General features: G+C 36.2%; 1 protein-coding gene across 2 annotated transcripts in view; it reads right to left on the minus strand.

Moving 5' to 3' along the window:
- The window catches only part of PBX3 (PBX homeobox 3), a 186,099-nt gene that overhangs the window by 24,362 nt on the left and 140,800 nt on the right, over positions 1 to 20,937 (minus strand). For both annotated transcript variants that reach the window (XM_079791412.1, XM_079791411.1), the window contains exons 3-5: positions 17,967 to 18,208; positions 7,289 to 7,479; positions 3,966 to 4,101 (exon numbers count right to left, since the gene is read on the minus strand). In XM_079791412.1, the coding sequence (XP_079647538.1) occupies positions 3,966 to 4,101; positions 7,289 to 7,479; positions 17,967 to 18,208 (569 nt within the window). The remainder of the gene's footprint in view (positions 1 to 3,965; positions 4,102 to 7,288; positions 7,480 to 17,966; positions 18,209 to 20,937) is intronic.

Below are 20,937 nucleotides of genomic sequence, written 5' to 3' on the forward strand. Positions count from 1 at the left end.
GCCCAGCCTGCACCCTCTCCAACTGGGGACCCCTCGGGGGATGTCCGACTGCTGGTTTAGGCCCGACCCCCAGCCTGTCTGACATCCCTCTCACAATCTGGGACTGCTGGCTCCTAACTGCTCACCTGCCTGCCTGCCTGATCGCCCCTAACTGCCCCCCCCCCCGACGGCCTGGTCGCCCCTCACTGCCCCCCCTGCCAGCCTGGTTGCCGCCAACTCCCCCCACCCCCCCCACCGGCCTGGTCGTCCCCCTCTGCCAGCCTGGTCACCCTTCACTGCCCCCCCCCCCCCGCTGGCCTGGTCACCCCACATTTTGGTCATCCCTCACTAACTCCCCCCTGCCTTCTTTGTCGCCCCCTGCAGCCTGCTGTTCAGTCGTTACTGTGAGGGCGTCCTGACCAATTTGCATATTACCCTTTTATTAGTGTGTGTGTGTATATGTGTGTGTGTGTATATGTGTGTGTGTGTGTGTGTGTGTGTGTGTGTGTATATATATATATATATATATATATATATATATATATATATATATGAAAGTTGATAACATGCCAGGTCTAGAACATTTTCTGTTTAACTTCTAAACAATTTAAACAAAAGGACACTAATTTATAAGGCTAGTAACTGATGCCTTCAAGAGTTAAAATGACAACAGCATTGTTCCCATTTCAGTGATGTAGGGTGAAGGAGTTGATAAGGGGAAATTAACTTTTTAGGCAGGAAAAGGGTAAAAAGGAGAAGAAATAGCCAGAATTTAAACTGATTATTGAAATTCTGCATTTTAAAGGCTGACTTGGGAGAAATAAGACTAGGAACTGCTTTTTAGACAGAGTAATATATCTGTGTCTATGCTATTTCTACCACTAAAGCAGCTACAAAAAAAACTTCAAAACCTAACAAAGTCATTTTTCTATAGAAAATAAGTGAAATGACTAAGTAATTAATTTAGTAATTAACTAAGTTGTTGTTTATTAAAATCATTGGTACTAGTGAATGGGTTCCTATTCTACTTTAGAAGGCGTGCAAAACCTCCCTAGTTTAGAATAGTCAGAGGAAACTTTTCTCTCACTTATTACACAGCAGTATGTTAAGCAAACCCTACATGGCACACAAAATACTAATACTGCAACTAGTGAAAAACCAGGAGCATATCGGTTTTTGAAAAACGTGTATGATCTGTGTTATTTCCCAATGGTAAATATGTTATAGAAATAAAAAAGAAAGAAAAGAAGAACCACAAAAACACATTATTTTAAATTGGACCTGCAAACATTGGAATTCTAAGTCAGAATGCTGTTATGAGAGCCAGAAAACCAGGCTTGGCATCATCAGCTGGTGTTCAGCATGAGCCCAATCCTTTCACTAATGTTTGGGGAAATGCACACACTCCAGAAAATACCACTTGACATAAATGCACTTTTAATTTCACCTGTCCTGTCTAATCCAGCAAATTATATTGTTCCTTAGTATTTCAAGTGGCAATGAGTACTACATAACCCAGATTGTAATGTTTTATAAAATGCATGTTTTTATAAGCTGGTGACTCAAATTGACTATGTTCCATTTCAAACTGAGGATGACCCCCCAAAAAAAGAAAAAATCAAGGAATAACACTATATAGGACAATGACAATAACTATTAAATAAAATCTTAATTATAAATCTAAGTTTGCTCTAAAGGTTCTATGGAAACTAATGCCAAGACAAGAGCTGGATAACATCTTCAACCCAGCCCCTATTCCCTCAAATAACATTGACTTTCATTGGAATGTGAAGGGGATCTTTAGTATCTTGCACTTCAGATGCACGAGTAGGAGTATTTATTTAGAAACTACTTAAAAATTTTTGTGTTATGTGACCTCTAGGAAACATTGAAATTTCTGGCAAGAGTCAGCTTTTCCTTAAGCTCCACTGCAAAAACAGGTTGGTAACTATTGCATATGCATAGTATAAAGAAATAATATTCAAATGAAAATCTATAAGCATCAATATGAATATTTAAATAAAACTGTATTTTCAAGCCAATACCAATTGGATATACTTATTTTTAAAGGAAGTACAGTTGTTTATTTGTTGGCAATCCCCAATGTAAATATCAGTATACCTGTTTAAAATGAAATGTATTTTTGTTAGATGATGACAACTAACTTCAGGGCTACAATTTATTAAAGACCTTTAAAACAAAATACAAACAGTGACAGAAATGAACTTAATTTTTCTGTTTAATGGATAACAAGGAAGCACAGAAATCATTGGGACCCAAATATCATAATAGCAAGGTTATCAAGAAAGGACTTGGTGAATTCCTCAAAGCTTTCACCAAAGAGTTATATTAAACTAGTGTCCCGGGGCATGGATTCATGCACATTGAAAGAAAATTAATTAGAAGAAACATTTTAATATTGCTATTCGCCCTTTCTCTATAATAGAAGTGTCAACCAAATTCACGATCGACAATGACAGATCGAAACACAAGCGTGCGACTGGTGCCAGCGAGTGCTTTATATGTATCGTGCATGTGTGAGTCAACTTAGCCTTTTATATATATAGAATAAACTTGCTTAATTAGAACTGCTTTCTGATGTAGCTAAACTTTTTCAGCCCAGTGAAGCACCCCAACTTCTCTTTCAGGTAAATTGTCAGCAACACAGCAGTAAGTATCAACACGAAGTAGATTATTATTGTAGGTCACACAAGGAGAACAAAGGGTAAAATATTTAACTGCAGCAGTGTTTGACTATATTCTGTGCAGTGAGAAAACCTGAAGTTATTTTCAAGTTCCACCATTTCTTACTTCTTTTGAGTCAGGTCAAGTTTCTAAACTTCCTAAATCTCTGTTTTCTGGTTAATGAAAAGAAAATAGGATTCCACCGAGTCTCCTATCTACCTACTCCAGGACTTCTGTGAGAATCAAATGAGATGAGGCATGTGAAAACGCTTCACGAACATTTGGTTAAACTGTAAAATGTTTGCACCTGGCTATAAAGCAAGTTGGGTTCCTGGGCTGAAGAAACTCCAAGGAGGCTAGTCACTAGGGAGAGGAAGCCAGGCATTACTACGTGATGTCATTACCCGGCGCCCACAGTGACTGTTTCCAGGTTGGGCTGTGGGCCGCATTTTGAGCCATGGGGTCTCGGCAGCGTTGGCTGTGATTTGGTGGGGTGTTGCTCTGGGGTAGTGGCAGGGCCTGTGTCCCACTTGGGAGAAGCCCAGTGTTGGTTTGTTGGCGCCAGGTCCGTGGTGCCGTTTATTTTTAAATGGTCAGTGTGCACCATGGCAGCTCCTGCGTTGAGCATCTGCCCCCTGGTGGTCAGTGCGCATCATAGCTACTGGTTGAACGTACAGACACTTAGCCTTTTATATATAGAGATTTCTTTTCAGCAACAAATAAATTGGTTTCTCACTGGAGGAAGCCTCAGCCAGTCATCCAAACTGGGAAAAGCAGGACTACATGCCACTAAACTATCTCTTCCCATGGCATGTTTATGTCCTTTCTATCAAAGATTTACACTAGGGTGGCAGGTGACTATCTTGTCTCCTTGACACTTAGTTTGTTTTTGTTGTTTTTTTTAATATTTTATTGATTTTTTACAGAGAGGAAGAGAGAGGGATAGAGAGTTAGAAACATCGATGAGAGAGAAACATCGATCAGCTGCCTCTTGCACACCCCCTACTGGGGATGTGCCCGCAACCAAGGTACATGCCCTTGACCGGAATCGAACCTGGGACCCTTGAGTCCGCAGGCCGACGCTCTATCCACTGAGCCAAACCGGTTTCGGCGACACTTACGTTTTAAAAAAAATTTATCTAAACTTAAAAGCTTAAATAAAAATGTGGAAATATGTTTTCTTTATGTCTTCTCTGATGATGGAACATATAGATATGTAATTTGGCGAGAATGCTCTGAGGAAAGAACAGGGTTTGTCTATTACTGGGGAAACAAGACAGACCAATGGAGTCCTCGCTCACCTGGGACACTGTGATGCTGCATTTCTTGGCCAGCTCCTCTTTGGCTTCTTCACTAGGGTAGGGGTTGCTGAGGTGTGAGTAAAAATATTCATTCAAGATTTCTGTGGCTTGTTTACTGAAGTTACGCCTTTTTCGTCTATGACAAAAAACAAAAAGAATTGTAGTTATAATCAGCACTGACCAAAGAGAAATCTATTAATTAGGATCATACAAAAAAAAAAGTAGACTTCTATTTTTAAACATTCTTGGAGTCTAATTTATCAATATGATATTATAAATTACACTCTTGGCATCCTCCAAAGCACTAGCCAATGCATTTTAAGATTTTGAATCACTAAGAAAAATACTAAAATGGTGAAGCACAATTATAACTTCATTCTTTAATTTATTCAACAAGTATTTACTAAGGATCTAATGTATTTTAGATACTTAATAAAGATTCAGTTGGAACAAAACAGGTAATATCTACCAGAGAGTTTATAGGAGATCGGAGGGTTAAGGTGAAAAGTAGAAAGTTAGGGGAAAGAAAGATATTAGACAAGTATCACAGAAATAAATAATTACAAATTGTGGTGACCATATCAAGTACGATGAAGGGAAAGCATAAGATATAATGAGAGTGTATCAGAGGGGAACCTAACAGATTATAGTGTCAGGAAAGGTTTCCTTGAAGGAGTGACATTTAATCTGAGACCTGGAGAATGTGCAGGAGTCAGTCAAAGAATAGAGGGAGGAGGAATGAATAGAGGAAATGGTCCTATAACCGAAAAGAGGGTGAAAAGTCCAAAGGGCTAAAGAAATCTGGATCACAGTAAAAATTAGAATATGTGTGAGATGAATCTGGAAGGATAGGCAGGGGCCAGATTAGACAGGCTTAGTGAGCCCCATAAGAATTTTTGGTGGCAGTTTTTAAGTTATTCTTTTTTAAAATCAGTACTTTTTAATGGAAACAACATGACCAAAAATCTGTCACAGAATTTTGAGACCCATTAAAATAACAAAGTTTAATGAGAAAAAAAAAGAATTTTTGGATTTTATTTTACTACGAGGAAGCTACTAAAGATTTTAAATCTTTTTAAAAAAATATTTGTTCTGACTGCTAAGAATAGTGGGAGGAGGACATGAAAGGAAATACAGATATATTTAAGGAGACAACTGCAATGGTCAAATTGAGAGATGATGGTAACAGCATAAGGTAAGAGTAATGGAAATAAAAAGATTCGAGCTCTATTTGAAAGGTAAAAGCAATAGGACTTGATGATGACTTGGGAGGGGGAAGTGGGTGGAGAAAACAGAAAAGGAAAGTAAGGAAAAAAATACACCAGGGGTTTCTAGATTTGTCTGTTTAAGCAACTGCCTGGACTAAGGTAAGATTTGCTCAAAGAGAAACACTAGGGGAGGAAAATATTTCTTTACTGGGAGAGGGGTGGCAGAGTGTCAGGAGATCAAGTATTTATTAACAATTTACATCAAATAGCAAAAATGCCATTTGTTACTAAGTTTTTGAAGAATTCTAGCCTAAGAATTAGCATTTGTCAGACTTCACCTTAAATCAGATTCTCTAGTAACTGAAATATACTTTCCCCAAATAACTTTCTTCCAAATAATCTTAATGATCTTCTCACTTGTGATATCCTACACTCAGAAAAGACAGAGTCAGTAGGCAGTTGTAAATGTGTAGACCCTTATGAGATCCTTCTAGTTACAATGATGCCGCTAACATGGGAGGTTAAGCGTGTCATCTGTGGCCCACATCAAGGAAGAGTCCAGGGAGCAAGAAATCTAGGTCTAATCCAAACATCTCAAGTTACCAAACCTACAATTTCTTATTTCAAAATTGTGGAAGGTTAAACCACTGTTTCCTAAGGATGAAGAAGAGAATCAAGATCTATTTGGGGATTAAAATCAACAGGATTCGATGATGAATTGGATAGGAGATGGTAAGGGAAGACAGAGAAAGGGAGGGAGATATATACCAAGAACAGCAATTACCATTTTTGCAGGAGTCATGCATGGCTTGAAAAGAAAACAAAGCCCTGGTCTGGGGGTACTCTGAGGCACACTCTGGTAGGTGGTTTGGTGAGTAGGGTGGAAAACATCTAGAATAAGTGCTGAAACTGTCCAGTCTACCTATAGCTACCTGGTCCACAGATAATGCTTACTGAGAAGAAGAAGGGACCAAAGGTGATATAGGGATTTGCTAAACTAGGAGCAAATGGTAGTTAAATTAGGTGGCAGATGTTCCTTATTTGGCTCTAAGGAAGAGCTCTGGCATGAAGAACCATTCCACACACCTTGTTTTCCAGTTGAGAAGCTAACTTAGTTATTTTCTCTAATACTGTAAAATTTGGATGATAATTATCACCTGTCAGATTCCAAGGATGAAAAAGCCAAATGAAAAAGAAACTCCTTTCCAAAGCTGAAGATTGATCACAAGCTTTAGCAATGCTCAAGAGGCAACCCTGCAGAAGCAGCATGCAGTAGCAACTTGACAATTCTTTTATTCTGTCACCTGGTAGGTCAAACACACCATATACAACTTATCACCTAATTCCTGTGAAACTTGGCGAAAGCTTCAGGTAAAAGGGAAATTTTCATCCTTACAGGAGAAACTCATAGGCTTTCTTACTTGATTTGGAAAAACAGACTTTGGGGCTTTGTGGTCACCTCTATTAACTAAAATACCACTTCCTTCTTAGGAGCATCAGTATTTCCAACTATTTTCTTATAATGTACACAAGCAATGTAACATCAAGAAATTCTTAGAAAACAAGCCTTTGTTAAAACAGAGTTACAGACTGAAAGTTATCCTTAAAAATACTTTTTAGTATCAGATTTCAAAGGCTACATATTCTAAGTCAGTGGTCGGCAAACTCATTACTCAACAGAGCCAAATATCAACAGTACAACGATGGAAATTTCTTTTGAGAGCCAAATTTTTTAAACTTAAACTTCTTCTAACGCCACTTCTTCAAAATAGACTCGCCCAGGCTGTGGTATTTTGTGGAAGAGCCACACTCAAGGGGCCAAAGAGCCGCATGTGGCTGGAGAGCCGCAGTTTGCCGACCATGGTTCTAAGTTATTAGGAGCAGCACTAATCCTATTTCCTGAGTCACCTATTTCCTAATACACTACCACTCCCAGATAAGAGGCTTGACAGCACAGACACCCTGAGTCGAATTACCTGTCCATTGTAGAGAAGAGCTCTTACAGCCAAATTAACAAAGTATCTAAAACCAACCAACCATTTTTATAGGAATATACAAGGAGTAAAAAGGGAGGAGGGGAGGAAAGCCACGCAATAGATTTGTGGCCTTACATACCTGGCATCAAGGAACCTTGATCTTAAAATCATAACTGCTTCACAAGTGCTTTGTTTGAGCTGCATCTGAATGGAACTAAATTTTCGATGGATGATGCCCACCATTCTTTCAATCTCTTTTGGGGAAATGGGACGTGTTCTACTCTGCTCTCGGAGAAGGTTCATCACATGTGTAGTGAATTCATTACATGCCTGTAAGGGAGGAAAAATCACTCTTTAGAAATCTGGTATTTTATATGATCACACCCAGACATGAACTCATCTGAATTTCTACCTCATTTGCAGTTGCCAATGGCATGATGCAGTGGGTAGGGGAAGATGAAAACTAAGACACTGGTGAAATGGCAGTGGTAGTTAGCGCAACAAGAATTCTGAAAATGAATGGCCAGACATGCAAGGGAGACACTGCACTCAACTGCCCTTCCCACTAACCCTTGTCCCAGTTCCAAAATGAGGTGTTCCCAGTGGGGGGATGCTCTCTACTAACTCTTATCGATAAATATAAATATATGTTTATTGTTAATACTAAGCACCTTCTAATTTCATTGAGGTTTTACATTTATTCAACAAATGTTTACTGAAGGACTATGAAGTTCAAATTCTTCTAAGTGCTATTAAGGGACACAGAAATGAGCAAGATATAGACCTGGCCTTCAGTGTGATAAAATATATAACAAAACTAATTTTCAAACAAGGCAGTCTGTGCAAAGTGTCACAGGGAGCTAGGAATATGTGCTTCCTAAGTTCAAAGGAGGGAGTGTTCTCATCTGGAGGCAGCGATCACGACAGGTTGCATGGCACAAGTGACAGTGGGACTTTAAAGAACGGGTAGGATTTTTGAAAGGTAGATAAAGATAGAAATCAGGAGGAATTCCAGTACAAGGAAAACTGGACGTAATAGTATGTGGCGAGTTCAGAGGAACAGAGAAACTATGTAGAGAAGCAGGGATTCAGGTTTGTGATAGCATATAAAGGCCTTGAATGACAAGCATGTCAATGTCCTAGTATAATTTAGCTGTGGTGTAGGCCCTATTAGTGCACATGAGCCATCCCTGGAAGACGGGCAAGGCAGCTCAATTCTTCTGGCGAGAGGCAAATCCTGATCGGATTTGGGTCTTAACCAATCAGGTTTTAGTTAACAATCCTCAGCCCCCATCTCTATCAGTTCACCTACACTGAAAGCCAGTACTGCGTGGGTAAATAAAGCATCAGTCCTTGAATAAAAAGAACATATTCTGGCATTTTCCTTAAAAGAATTCTGCATCTTACTGCACAGATGCCCCAGGTAGGGCAAGCAGACAGAACAATCATTGATCACAGCAAGACAAATTTTGAAGCTATAATAATGTCCACTTCCCTACAGATACCCTGAACATTGTTCATATCCAGCACATGATGGTTTCTCTAACTGCTCATTAGAGAACTAACCTTTCAAGTACACTGAGTGTTTCAATTTCTCTAAGCTTTTACAGGGCTTTTCTATAAATATTTCTGAAGTAAGGTAAAAAGAGTCTTGCTTACCAGTTAAAGTTTTTCATATGTTTTACGTCTTAAGAAATGTAAAATTCCTTGTAAGTAGTGGCATCATGCTATACTTATGGAAATCTTCAGAGTGTAGAATTGTGTAATATACACAGTAGGCATCCAATAAACATCTATTGATTGGTGGGTTTTTGTATTACAATTCAAGAATAATGTTAATAGCCTTAAATATATTATCCCTGAAATATAAGAGAATAGTTCTTAACCTGCAGTCCATGGAGAAGTTTAGAATGTCCATGACTCCCTGAAATCATATACAAGTTATATGCACATGTGTATTTCCTGAAGGGACAATATGTGGAATTTTGTTTGTTTTCATTTTGGATTCTTAGACAGACTAACTAAAAAAAGGCTAGGAATTATTGTCCTAGATTATGACAAAATTATATTAAGGAACTTTGCAACTCTAAAACCAGAAGTTCTTTCCATCTTTAAGGAACCCAAAATAAAAGTAAATTTAAGATTTTCCCTGTTCTACTGGCATTGTAAATGATCTTATGCAGAGCTAAAAAGAAGTGGTTGCGCTGCCAAGAAATATGTCTATTTTTTCTTGCACTTGCCCTAAAGAGATGTTCATATAATTTCACAATTATATAACTTGAGAAACTCCAGCCCTTAGTTTTATCATCAGTAAAATGAAGAAAATTAAACTAGAACTGTTTCTCCAAACTGGGAAATGTTCTATACTTCTATAGCTAGTTCCAGAAAATGTTCATATATGGCCAATAATATAATATGTTTGGGTAATCAATATTAAGCAATATTTCAAAAGGCTCTTTTTTATTTTTGCAGGACTCCTCAGTACTTCTATAGTGCCAATTGCATAGTAAATCTTCAAAGGGGAATGGTATATCCAACTTTTCCCAAGTAAATATGATCACAAAACCTCTATTCTCTAGAGTAGTGCTGTTCAACAGAAATATATTAAGACCCACATATAAAATTTTAAGTTCTCTAAGTAGCCATATTAAAAAGAAAGGAATCAGGTGAAACTAATTTTAACATTTTATTTAACTAAACATATTAAAAATATTAACATTTAAACACATAACTATAGTAAAAAATTTTAATGAGGCATGTTATATTGTTTTTTTCATACACTTTGAAATCTAGTATGTATTTTACATGTATAATATATCGCAATTCAGGCTGACCAGATTTCAAGGCTCAATAGCTACATGTGACTAGTGGCAACTACTGGACAGCACTATAGCATCTTGCAGACCAAAGTGCTATTAAAAACTCTTTGGAAAACAGTAATCTACGTAATCTTTGATGTTTCTTTTTTTCACTTGTCGTTACCATGCATTCATATAAATACACATACACACACAAAAAACAGATTCACTTAGGAATGTCCTTAATGAAGCAAGAGAAATTATTCATTTTATTGTATCTCAACACTTGACTAAGTCTTTAATATTCTGTGTGACAAAGGGGAAGCACACAAAAAGTACTTCTCTGCATATGGATGGATAGTTATCCCCAGAAAAAGCACTTGTGTGATTAAGTTGTGAGTAGAGCTGCTTTTTTTTTTTTCATGGAACACTATTATTTGAAAGCAAAATAGACATATTATGATTATTCAGACTTGGGTGTTTGGCAGATGTTTTCTCAAAAATGAACCCAGTGAGCCTTTCATGTCAAACAGCTGATAGTAGTTGTGCCAGTGGTGAAATTTGAGTTTTGAAGTTAATATTATAATTTTAAAAGACCTACACCCACCACTGTGAGCCTGACAGTTTCCCATTAGACTTTCTGATAGTTTGGTACTGATTCCCAATGTGCCATTGACGGAATCGAAATGGCAACCTTTTGGTGCATGGGACGATGCACCAAAAGATTTGCAGGCTCAATCCCTGGTAGGGGGCATGCAGGAGGCAGTCGATGGATGTTACACTTTCATATCAATGTTTCTCTCTCTCCCCCCCCTCTCTTCCTCTCTCTAAAAATCAATAAACTATTGTTATTTTAAAAAGGCTACTAATATATTCCTCCCTTTTCCAGTGACATTTCTGTGTGAGGCCAGATGTTCTTCATATAATGTTCTTCTTTAACCACATGACTGACTGCATAAGTACACGTGAGAATCCGGTTGACTTCTATGAAGTCCAACACCAAAGAATTTTGCAAAAATGTAAAAAAGGTTCCATTCTTCTCACTAAAGTTTGTGGGGTTTGTTTTATTTTTTTTTTGGGGGGGGGGGTTAAAAAATGTTTTTTTTAAGTTAACATAATAGCTTATTGTTGTTGTTTTTAAATTAATACTTCTAATTTCTAGTATAATAAATATTGATAGATAGATGTAACCAACCAAGTGAAAGCTCTTAAGGGGGTCTCCAATACTTTTTAAGAATCTAAGTCCTAAGACCAAAAAGTTTGAGAACTGCTGTACTAGACTATGGAAGCATTTCTTATTTGTACATATAACACTTCTAATTCCTACAAACTAGCTCACACATTATGGTAACAGACATCTATGACATGGCGTATGTCTTGATAAATAATTCAAGACTCCTGAATGATACCTGCAATGTTAGCTCTCCTAGTATTTCGCTGGCTATATTTTAATGTCTCCAGAATGAATGTTTGTTTGCCTACGGTTTCTAAGAAGCAGTCAAAGACTCATGTGGACAACAACAAAAACAGGTTAAGAGTAAAAAGTTTCTGCTTGTAAGAACTCATAATTTTCTAAAACATTTGCTGAATGTCTCACAACTTATTAAGTGAAGTCATCTATGAATGCAAATGCTGATTAGCAATTTGGCAATAGCCCAACATTCACAGAATTCACATAGCTTTTCTTTAAACCAGTAGTTCATACATGATTAATTAGAACATCTCATTTATGTAGTGTGCACTTTAGCTCATTACTCTAAGTAAAATTCGTTAAGTATTTACATTTAGATAATTAAAATCTGGGTACACCCTTAAGAAAGATGCATACACTTTAGGCAAAGTGATTTTTTTTCCCTTTATACCACTGAAAGTAAATTACAGCCTCATTTACAGCCTCATCTGTACCAGTTTCAGAACACAACACAGTACTGCCTCATTTCCTATTCCTTAAAAGGTAACATTTTAAAAATATAAATGCAGTAAGAATGATTAAATGACTGCAGAGTTTTAAAGGGCCAACCAACCACGTATTAGCATCAATGCTGTTTATAATGTGGGATGCTCACTTCAAACATTTATCATATCCACCATGACTATGTTATTAAAATAGACATTGGAGTCCTGGAATTTTCTAATTTAGAGTAATAGCAGAAATCTCTTTTTCTTTTAATCCAGCTGCTGAAAACTATCTAGGATGTATTTTGTGTGTGTATCTTAAAGCATACATTGCAGTAACATAGTGAAGTGAACATAAAGCACTGAAGGCCTCATGTGAGAAAAATAGTTTTAATCAATTCTTTTTTTTTTTTTAATTCTTATTGATTTCAGCGAGGAAGGGAGAGGGAGAGAGAGATAGAAACATCAATGGTGAGAGAGAATCATTGATTGGCTGCCTCCTGCATGCCCCCCACTGGGGATCAAGCCTGTAACCTGGGCATGTGCTCTTGACTGGAATCGAACCCGGGACCCTTTAGTCCACAGGCCAACGCTCTATCCACTGAGCCAAACCGGCTAGGGCTCAATTAATTCTTAATCTGAGACTTTTTGCCATTTGTTCCTTTCTTCTTAAAAATTCAAACCAAATAATAAATGAGAACTTGCAATATTTTTTCAAAACTGTTTTAATAATACTATTTTTACTTAGTAAAACTGTCTTCTCAATATTCATACCTATTTGGTTTACACTCAAAGTTTTCAGTGTTTTGTTGTTTTGTGGTAATGCTAGTTTCAGTTGTGAATTCAATTTCTTGCCTGTGGGTTCAGATCATTTAATATAAAAATGTAAAACCAAACAAAGAGCAAGCACTAATTTTTAGAGCAAGTTTTTAAATGGTTCAGTGATCAGATCTAAAAACTAAATTGGTCTTTTGTAACCATCTAGAGAAGCTAATTGTGGACAACAGATCATAATACCACCTATTGTAAATCCACTTTTCAAGAAAAAATAAATCTCTATTAAAAAGTCAATGCCTCTCAAATTTGCATGCATCCATTTTCTAGATGTTTTTATAACCTTACAAGCAACTCTAGTCTAATATTATAGATTTATATTTATGAAATGTTTATTATTAAATCAACAAATTCTTCACTTAAAGATTCTTTTGCTAAGCCAACTAGAATGAAACCAATATGCGAAGATGAAATAACTATTGTACTGCAACACTTCTTACCTAATTACATAGTTTAGGGACCTATCTCATGAGAGTTTTGTAAGGATTATATTATATATGTATGCTAAGTTATTTGCATAGAGTCTGGAACATTAATACTTAATAAATGACAGTTATTATTGACAATGAAAATGGCAAGTTAATGAAATTCATATTTTTGTGTGTGTTAATTCTGTAAGCAAGTCCCTACTCTGATTACTTAACATATAATTCTGCCTTGCCATTGCCTGAATACAAACACTGCTTCCAAAAAAGTTTAATAAAAAAGAGAGTATTCAAATATAAAACAATTCATTCATTAATCAAGCATATGGTCAAAGATACCTCTGGTACATAGAATCAATAAACTAGAAACTTGGAGGGAAAAAAGTGAGTACTCAAACACTACTTCCAATCAAGGAAAAGACCCAGCATGAATACCGACAAGAAGTAAAACCCTTCCCTTGGAACAATGACTAACAAAGCCTTGCTTGGGAAAATAAAATACAAAGTTTACATCAGGTAGTAACCTTTTGTCTTTCCTGCTTAACTATTAAAAATAAATAGCAAAATGCGATTAGGAGTTTGCAGGCTAGACAAACTCTAATATAATAACATCAGCATTTTTTAAGCTGATAAAAATAAAATTTCTTTACAAGCAAAGCAGATTTTGCCAGGAGAGGTAAGTACATAATGCTGAGATCCTCAAAGAGCCCAAGGCCATTCCTTTACAATGGTTTAGGTTCCACACTCATTCTCCATTCCCCCAACAATCCTCAGTAATCTGAAAGTCCTGTAGTATCTAAACAATATCTGATTGGTCTTGAGCACATTCAGTGTGTTTGGTTCCAATGCTCTACCTGATTTGAGGTGAATTCATTTGACATCTGTGAACTCAGAAAGCAGGTTCCCAGATGCTTGTGGAGGGTTGGTACCCTTACAACACTTTTGCCTGCGGCAAAAATGTATTTCAATATAATTATAGTAGATAGCTTTCAATATGTCATCTCTATTATAGCAGCTATAAATTATGAAGTGAATTGCCTGTGTACAAGCATTTCTTCTGGTACAAGCAAAGTGGGAGAGCTGCATAGGGCATGATATATCTTTTCCGTTTTAACTGAGAACAAATGTCTAAGTCATTTCATTTGCAAATACCAATGTGTCCCTTTCCCTTTGGTAGAGAGGTGAAGGAACCAAGAAGGCCTTCAATTCTTAAAAACAGGCTTCCCAGAACCCTTGGTTAAAATTCATTAGGAATTCACCTATTCTAATAGTTGGGCCTTTAATCAAAAGAGCATATTTGAAAGGTAATGTAAAAGCATTTTTCAAAACTTCTAACTAATTCACGAGAAGACAAATAAGCAATCAGGTTTTTGTCCAACTAAAGAGGGAGGCAATGCACCCAAGACAAGTAGTATGACAGTTGCTGCAAGCTCTGGAAAATTGTCATATTCCTATTTGGTGTCAGGATCAATAAGAGAAAAGTAAAATAGTTTTGTTTCCTTTGGGGGTGGTGATCATATTCAAGAATCTCATTCTAATATATATTCTATTATTTAGACTATATTCTAATATTTAGCCTAATATTTCAAAAGGGTTTATAAGTGAATTTAGATGATTATCACTGAAAATAATTACATCTAAGCCTATGTAATGGAGACATATGATCAAAGGACATTTTAGAGAGAGAAAAAAAAGAGAACAGTATATTAAAGATAGTACCATTCCTAAAACACACATAAAACGGAGCCTTGCAGCTTGGATTTAATTCTGCTCAAACTGTAGCTCTAGTCTGCTTAGCTTTGTAAATGTGGCTATGTTTATAAGGTACTTTAATTTATGGCAGTGGTAGTGTGTGTTAATTTTATGGCAATCTAAATCTAAACAGGCTTCAGATACATTTTCATTACAGCTTCATTGCAAAACACAGTAGAGTGAATAGCTCTAGATTCCAATGTAGTTTATTTCTTTTAATAAAAGACTCAACACAATTTTCAGATAAAGCTTCTGCCTTACTTAACATATATGTTCTTCCTATTTACTAATAAGCTTTCCATCACTCAGAATACCCGTGTTCACTTTTAGGAGGAAAAATATAATTTCTGCAAAGTGATTAGAATAGTTGTGTTTTATTTTTTCATCTCTACTCTGATCCCATTCCAAATGCAATACAACATGGGCAAATCAGAAAAAACAAACAAACAAACAAAAAACCAGAATGTACCTGAATTATTTTCCAATTCGATATAAGTAGCAGCATAATTCGATGAAAAAGGCAGTCATATTGTCAGAAACAGATTTCAATGCCTGATTCTAACACTAACTAGATGTATGACACTGGACAAACAACTTAACCTGAGTCTCATTTTCTCATCTGTAAAATGGAAATTATAATACCATCTATTTTAGAAATGTCACCCCTCCATCTCAGTTAGTTCTGCTTAGTCCATAGCAATTTCAAAACATATCCCTGAAAGGTCTACCCCAGATAAGGACCTGTATCTGGGGTAGACCTTTCAGGGATATAGAAAAGTTGACTATCTTATGATCCCAAAGACAACTCAAGAGAATTAAATGCCACTGATATTTCTAAAATAATTCAGAACCTACAGAAGAAAATTGGTGAGCTAAAGTTCTGTCGAATCAGCCAACTAGTCACCATACTCAATTTATTTACTTGTCCTTAATACTGCAATGGCTTCACTTATCTATATTTTTTTCCTTCTGAAAGTGCTAAAAATGAGAAAGGAAACAGACATCTAAGTAGTTATTAGGCTAATAAATATAACAATAAGGTTCATGACTATATTCTAATACTCATTATTTCCCAATATAATCTTTAATCCAAAAATACTTAGTGTAGATTAATTTATAAAGAACTTGTGTGTATATGTGTATTTTCAAAGCACAAAAACAAAAACAAAAAAACACAAACCCTGTGACACTGACTGACTGATGCCTGTCTCACCCAACTTCCAACAGGGCTATAGGGAGGAAATAAGGAGGACATGTGAAGAGACATGGCAGGAGACAGTAAGGAATCATCTTAATTCCTCAGCCATAAAAGCAGAGCCATTTGGCCCAATACTATAGATCTTTTCATGCAAGGTGACTGGTGGTGTTTCTTTAGTAAGTACAGATAGATATATTTAACATAAAGTTATGCAATTAGGATATTACTACAAATCAGAGCCATTTTCACTGTTTATGCTCAGGGCAATCTTTTCAACCATGACTTATTTTGTTTACTCTCAATTATTCATATGTCAAATCAGAAAGTTCCATTTTTTTATGTACATACGGAAGATAATTTTTCTAAAATTCTTATTTGCACATCTTCCACTAAAAATTATTCCTATAAATGAGACTAGAGATGGTTTGAGATCCCAGAAAGTCCTATTCAGAAAAAAATGCATAATAGCTTATAAGATTAATTTATATTGTATTTTAACATACAACTACATAAATCTTTCTACCCTCCCTAAAAACACATTCACCTCTGGGACAGAATCCAGCATTTGCTTAATACCACCACAGCCAGCATATTAGAGAAGGCAATGAAAAAACTAACATATACAACTGAAACTATACAGGGAACTTAGAAGATAAATCAGTATTAAAACTGACCAGGACTGCCACATTACATTAAGGTGTTTGGACTTTAAGACATATCTGACTACATAGTGAAGTATTTATGAGTGAAATGGTATGGTGTCTAAGACTGCTTGAAAATACCCCACACACAAAAAAAAGGGGGGGGGGAGTGAGGGAGAGATAGACAAAATAAGACTGACAAAATGTTAATATATATTTATCTGGGTGATAGTATATCTAGGCAGTTCCTTATTTTAGATTTAACTATAAAACAGCCGATTGACAACTGCTTTTTGACCTAAAAACTTGGCAATTTCATAGGATTTGACTTAATAATATTCTCTTTATTTGGGGGTACATTTAAACATTTCCATATAATGTTTTTTTTAATTACCTTCCAGTGAAAAATCCTTCAAACTAAGCAGGTTTTTAGGCTTAAACTAACAACTAAAATAAGTTCAAAATGAACCATGAACATTTTACCTTTTTTCAGAATCTAAGAGTTACTTATTTTCCTCCACATTTTAACATCTCTAAAGGTTGTAACCATTTCACAACCAATGTTATAGTTAAATTGGGCAGTGTTAATTTTTTCTTGTGGTACATAAAGCAATGATACAGCTTAAAAACAAAGTATCTTAGATTCAATGAAATATGGTTAATATAATTGCTGAGAATAGCATTTTTAATCCATACTCTCTAATCAGGAATTTCGCACACAATGGCTAGTATTCGCTGCCCCAGGTTAATTATCTTGGGTGGTCTCCTCAGAGAGACTGGCCAGAACCTGCTTACTTTGTGAAGTTAGCTCCCTCCCCTACAGCCTGGCACAATTCATAAGAATTCCTAGGAGGATTCTGGAACTCACAGCATAGGAGGAAAATCTCACTATGCAGTGCTTCCCTTTAAAAGTGGTCACAGCTTATGAACAAGGCCAGTGCATAAATGTTAATGATACAAAGCTTTGAAGAGCACAAAATGGTGAGTTTAGAGAGGAACGATGGTTGCAGGTGTGGTAGTAAGGGCACATGAATGTGAGGAATGAATATAACTAAAACAAGTAGATGGGATAAAATAGCTTAGCTTCACCTCTGAAATCTCAAAGGGACTTCGTTTCATGAATATAACAATTCACTTAGATTTTAGCATTGACCTTATTTATTTTGTTCTTTGTGTTAACACCTACCCCTCACAGCCCTCAGAATTGGTTAGCGCAGTCTAAGAGCAGAGCAATAGAGGTTTGTGCAGGACTATGAGAGTGGCGGCTGCTGACCTGTTCATATTTCTCCAGTTCTGTGTGATAGATTTGTCTGATCTGGGTCAATTTGGCTCTGTAATCTGAGTGTTCAATAGAGTTATCTGAAGAACCTCCAGAGGCTGCCGCGGCTGCAGCTGCTGCCGCCGATCCCCCACCTTTCTCAGGACCTGAAACCCCTTCTGCCAAAAGCATATTGTCCAGTCTCATTAGCTGGGGATCGGGAGGGTCCTCCTCCTGGGCTCCTCTGATGCTGAGACCTTCAAGGAGAGAGAGACAGAGAGAGAATAAGCGAGAAACAGGACAAACAGTGTATTTTATTTATTTGAGAAAATGTTCAAACAACATCAGTGTACTATAATTCATGGAGAATTTCATTGTTCACATTTTATCAATAAGCCTAAGTATGGAAATTCTTTTCAAGATAATATTTACATGCATCCCAAAATTTCTAAGATCACCACTTCTCAATTTATCCCAGATTGGATCCTATGGATCCTTAAAAAAAGGTAGCCTTGAGTTCCTGACATCCAATCTTCCCAGATTTAGGTGATTTAAGAATAAAATGGGAAGAGGGTTAAAAATTTGGGATTTTGAGAAAGAAAAAACATCATCTAAGGATATAAAACAAACCCAATGAAAGAAATGTGATTGTTCTGTTTCTCTATACAGCTAGAATAACAGATTTTAAAATCTCATAGAATAATTAATTCACAAGCTATACCCAAAACTTAAAAAATAAGCAGGATCAGATGGGCTTCTCCATTATGTAATTTCAGGGGGAGAAGAGAAATACATACATGATGAGGTAATTAGCTATGCTTTAAAAATATATATTAAATGCCTTGTTTAAACAATTGTCAACAAACTATAAAACCAGGACACTAATAAATACAGTATTAAAAATGTACCATCAACATGGCAATACGGTGCCGGGCACAATAGTCTCAATCTAATTTTGCTTTTATATAAAGAACTTCTTAAGTGATGCCCAGTCAGCACCTCATCTGAGTACTATAGATCACAGCTGACAATTCGTAGGTTTAATCAGGTCACATAGGCTTTCTGCCAAGATGTTTTCAACAACACAGAAGACAAACTTTTAAAATAATTATCATGGTATAAAAAAAGCACTGGAGTCATGACAGCTCAAAATCACATTTTCATTAATGTGTAACATAATCTAAAATATCCCAGCCCAATTAACCTCTGGAAACCTGTTTAAAAGCAGGTTCTTCACACAAGGCATCCTGGGGAAGGAGGGGAAGGAAGTTGGCATCTTGCATGTCTGCATTTGGATTCTGCCTTTTGCGTCTATGCCTGTTGTTTATCCACAGTGGTGCACACTCTGTGTCTGGTGTAACTTACATGACAGTAACATCTATAAGCTGCCAAGTACTCAACTGAGCACCAGCTCTGCAATTTTATGCGCTAACCTAAAACTACCATCAATTCTTTAAAGAACAGATTTCATTCCTAGATGTCCCATGTCCCGAATTACACCCACAGCAGGAGAGAGCTCTTGGTTGTCTTAACTCAAATGCACAACTTTAATTTCCTCCCTCAAAACACTTTAAAGCTGTCACTTTCATTTAAAAATATACTTCAGAATAATTTCAACTGGGAAATAAAACTAACTCAAAATAATTTAAAATTATGTCTGTTGCCTGTAAAGGAAAACAAATAATGTATGGAAACTATAATATACTAAGACAATAATTCATTTAGGGAACCAAAAAGTTAGGAGCCCCCTTAAATAAGATAAAATCAGTATCAGCACATTGCTGATAATTAAAGATAGACAAACATGTATTTGCTATTTCTTCTAGATCTAGAAGAAACCGCCAAATATTGGTTACACTGGTATTTTTAACATCTTTCACTTTCTTTCCTTCTAATTCATTTTATTAGATGGTAGAATCTCATGGTCTAGACACACTTGTAGTCCCACATACCAAGTTTTTTGTGCCTTTGACATGCCGTGAGGACTCACTGAGCAACCTCTTATCTGACACTTCAGGCTCTGTTTCATTTTATATTATTCATTTGGGAGTTCCTTACATTTCTCCTTTTTAAATTAAACTTTTGCTCACATTTTTGTGTTTGTTGGTTCTGTGTGATACACACACACACACACACACACACACACACACACACACACACACACACAAATAATGGTGCTTCTCCTGGAAATGTGTTTCATCTACCTTCAAAGTTCCTCGGGTTTCTAGTTTTACCCTTGTACTTATATTTATTCATCTTTTCTTATGGACATTTGGTGAGGTTCTTTAATAGTAGATCAACATCCATAGACAAAATTTTTACATTTCCCTGCACATGTGTGGCACACAAGAAAAGATGCTCAATGGCTAATACACAAGAAAGCAGGGAGACAGAAGAAGGAAATTCGTCAGGAAGAAATGCAAGATTCAAATTAATAAGCCATCTATGGCACTTTCATAGGTACCTAATATGCATATAAACCAACACCACCATACCAATAGGAAGCAACCCTTAAACTCAATAGTAGTAAACACAAATAAAAAGAAGTATAAGTATGTCTTGTGACAAATAATACCTCTTCTAAAATCATAAATAAATCAACACTTCAGTGGTTGCTTCAAATACAGGAAGAATGTTTTAATGTAATCCTTCTGCATTTGCTTTATAAATTATGTCCATCAAATCTAATCAGAAAAATCATTTCCTGACAAAAAGTTCAACTCCTATAGATGAAAAGTCAGAGTCACACATAGCTTCCAGTCAAAACACCTACTCCCCTAGGCACCTATAAACATTTTAATGAACCTAAGTTTGCAAGGGCCAGAATGAATAGAACTATGTGGTTTTCAAAAGATCTTGATATCTTCAAACTACAACTTGGGAAAACAATAATTTAAAAATTGGTCATTCTTATTTTTAATCCAAAATGTATACAGGGACATTTATAGAGATTTATAAAGCTATACATCTAGGCTTGGTTATCACA

The sequence above is a fragment of the Cnephaeus nilssonii genome (genome assembly GCF_951640355.1).
Source record: "Cnephaeus nilssonii genome assembly, chromosome: 14".
Classification (NCBI taxonomy): Eukaryota; Metazoa; Chordata; class Mammalia; order Chiroptera; family Vespertilionidae; genus Cnephaeus; species Cnephaeus nilssonii.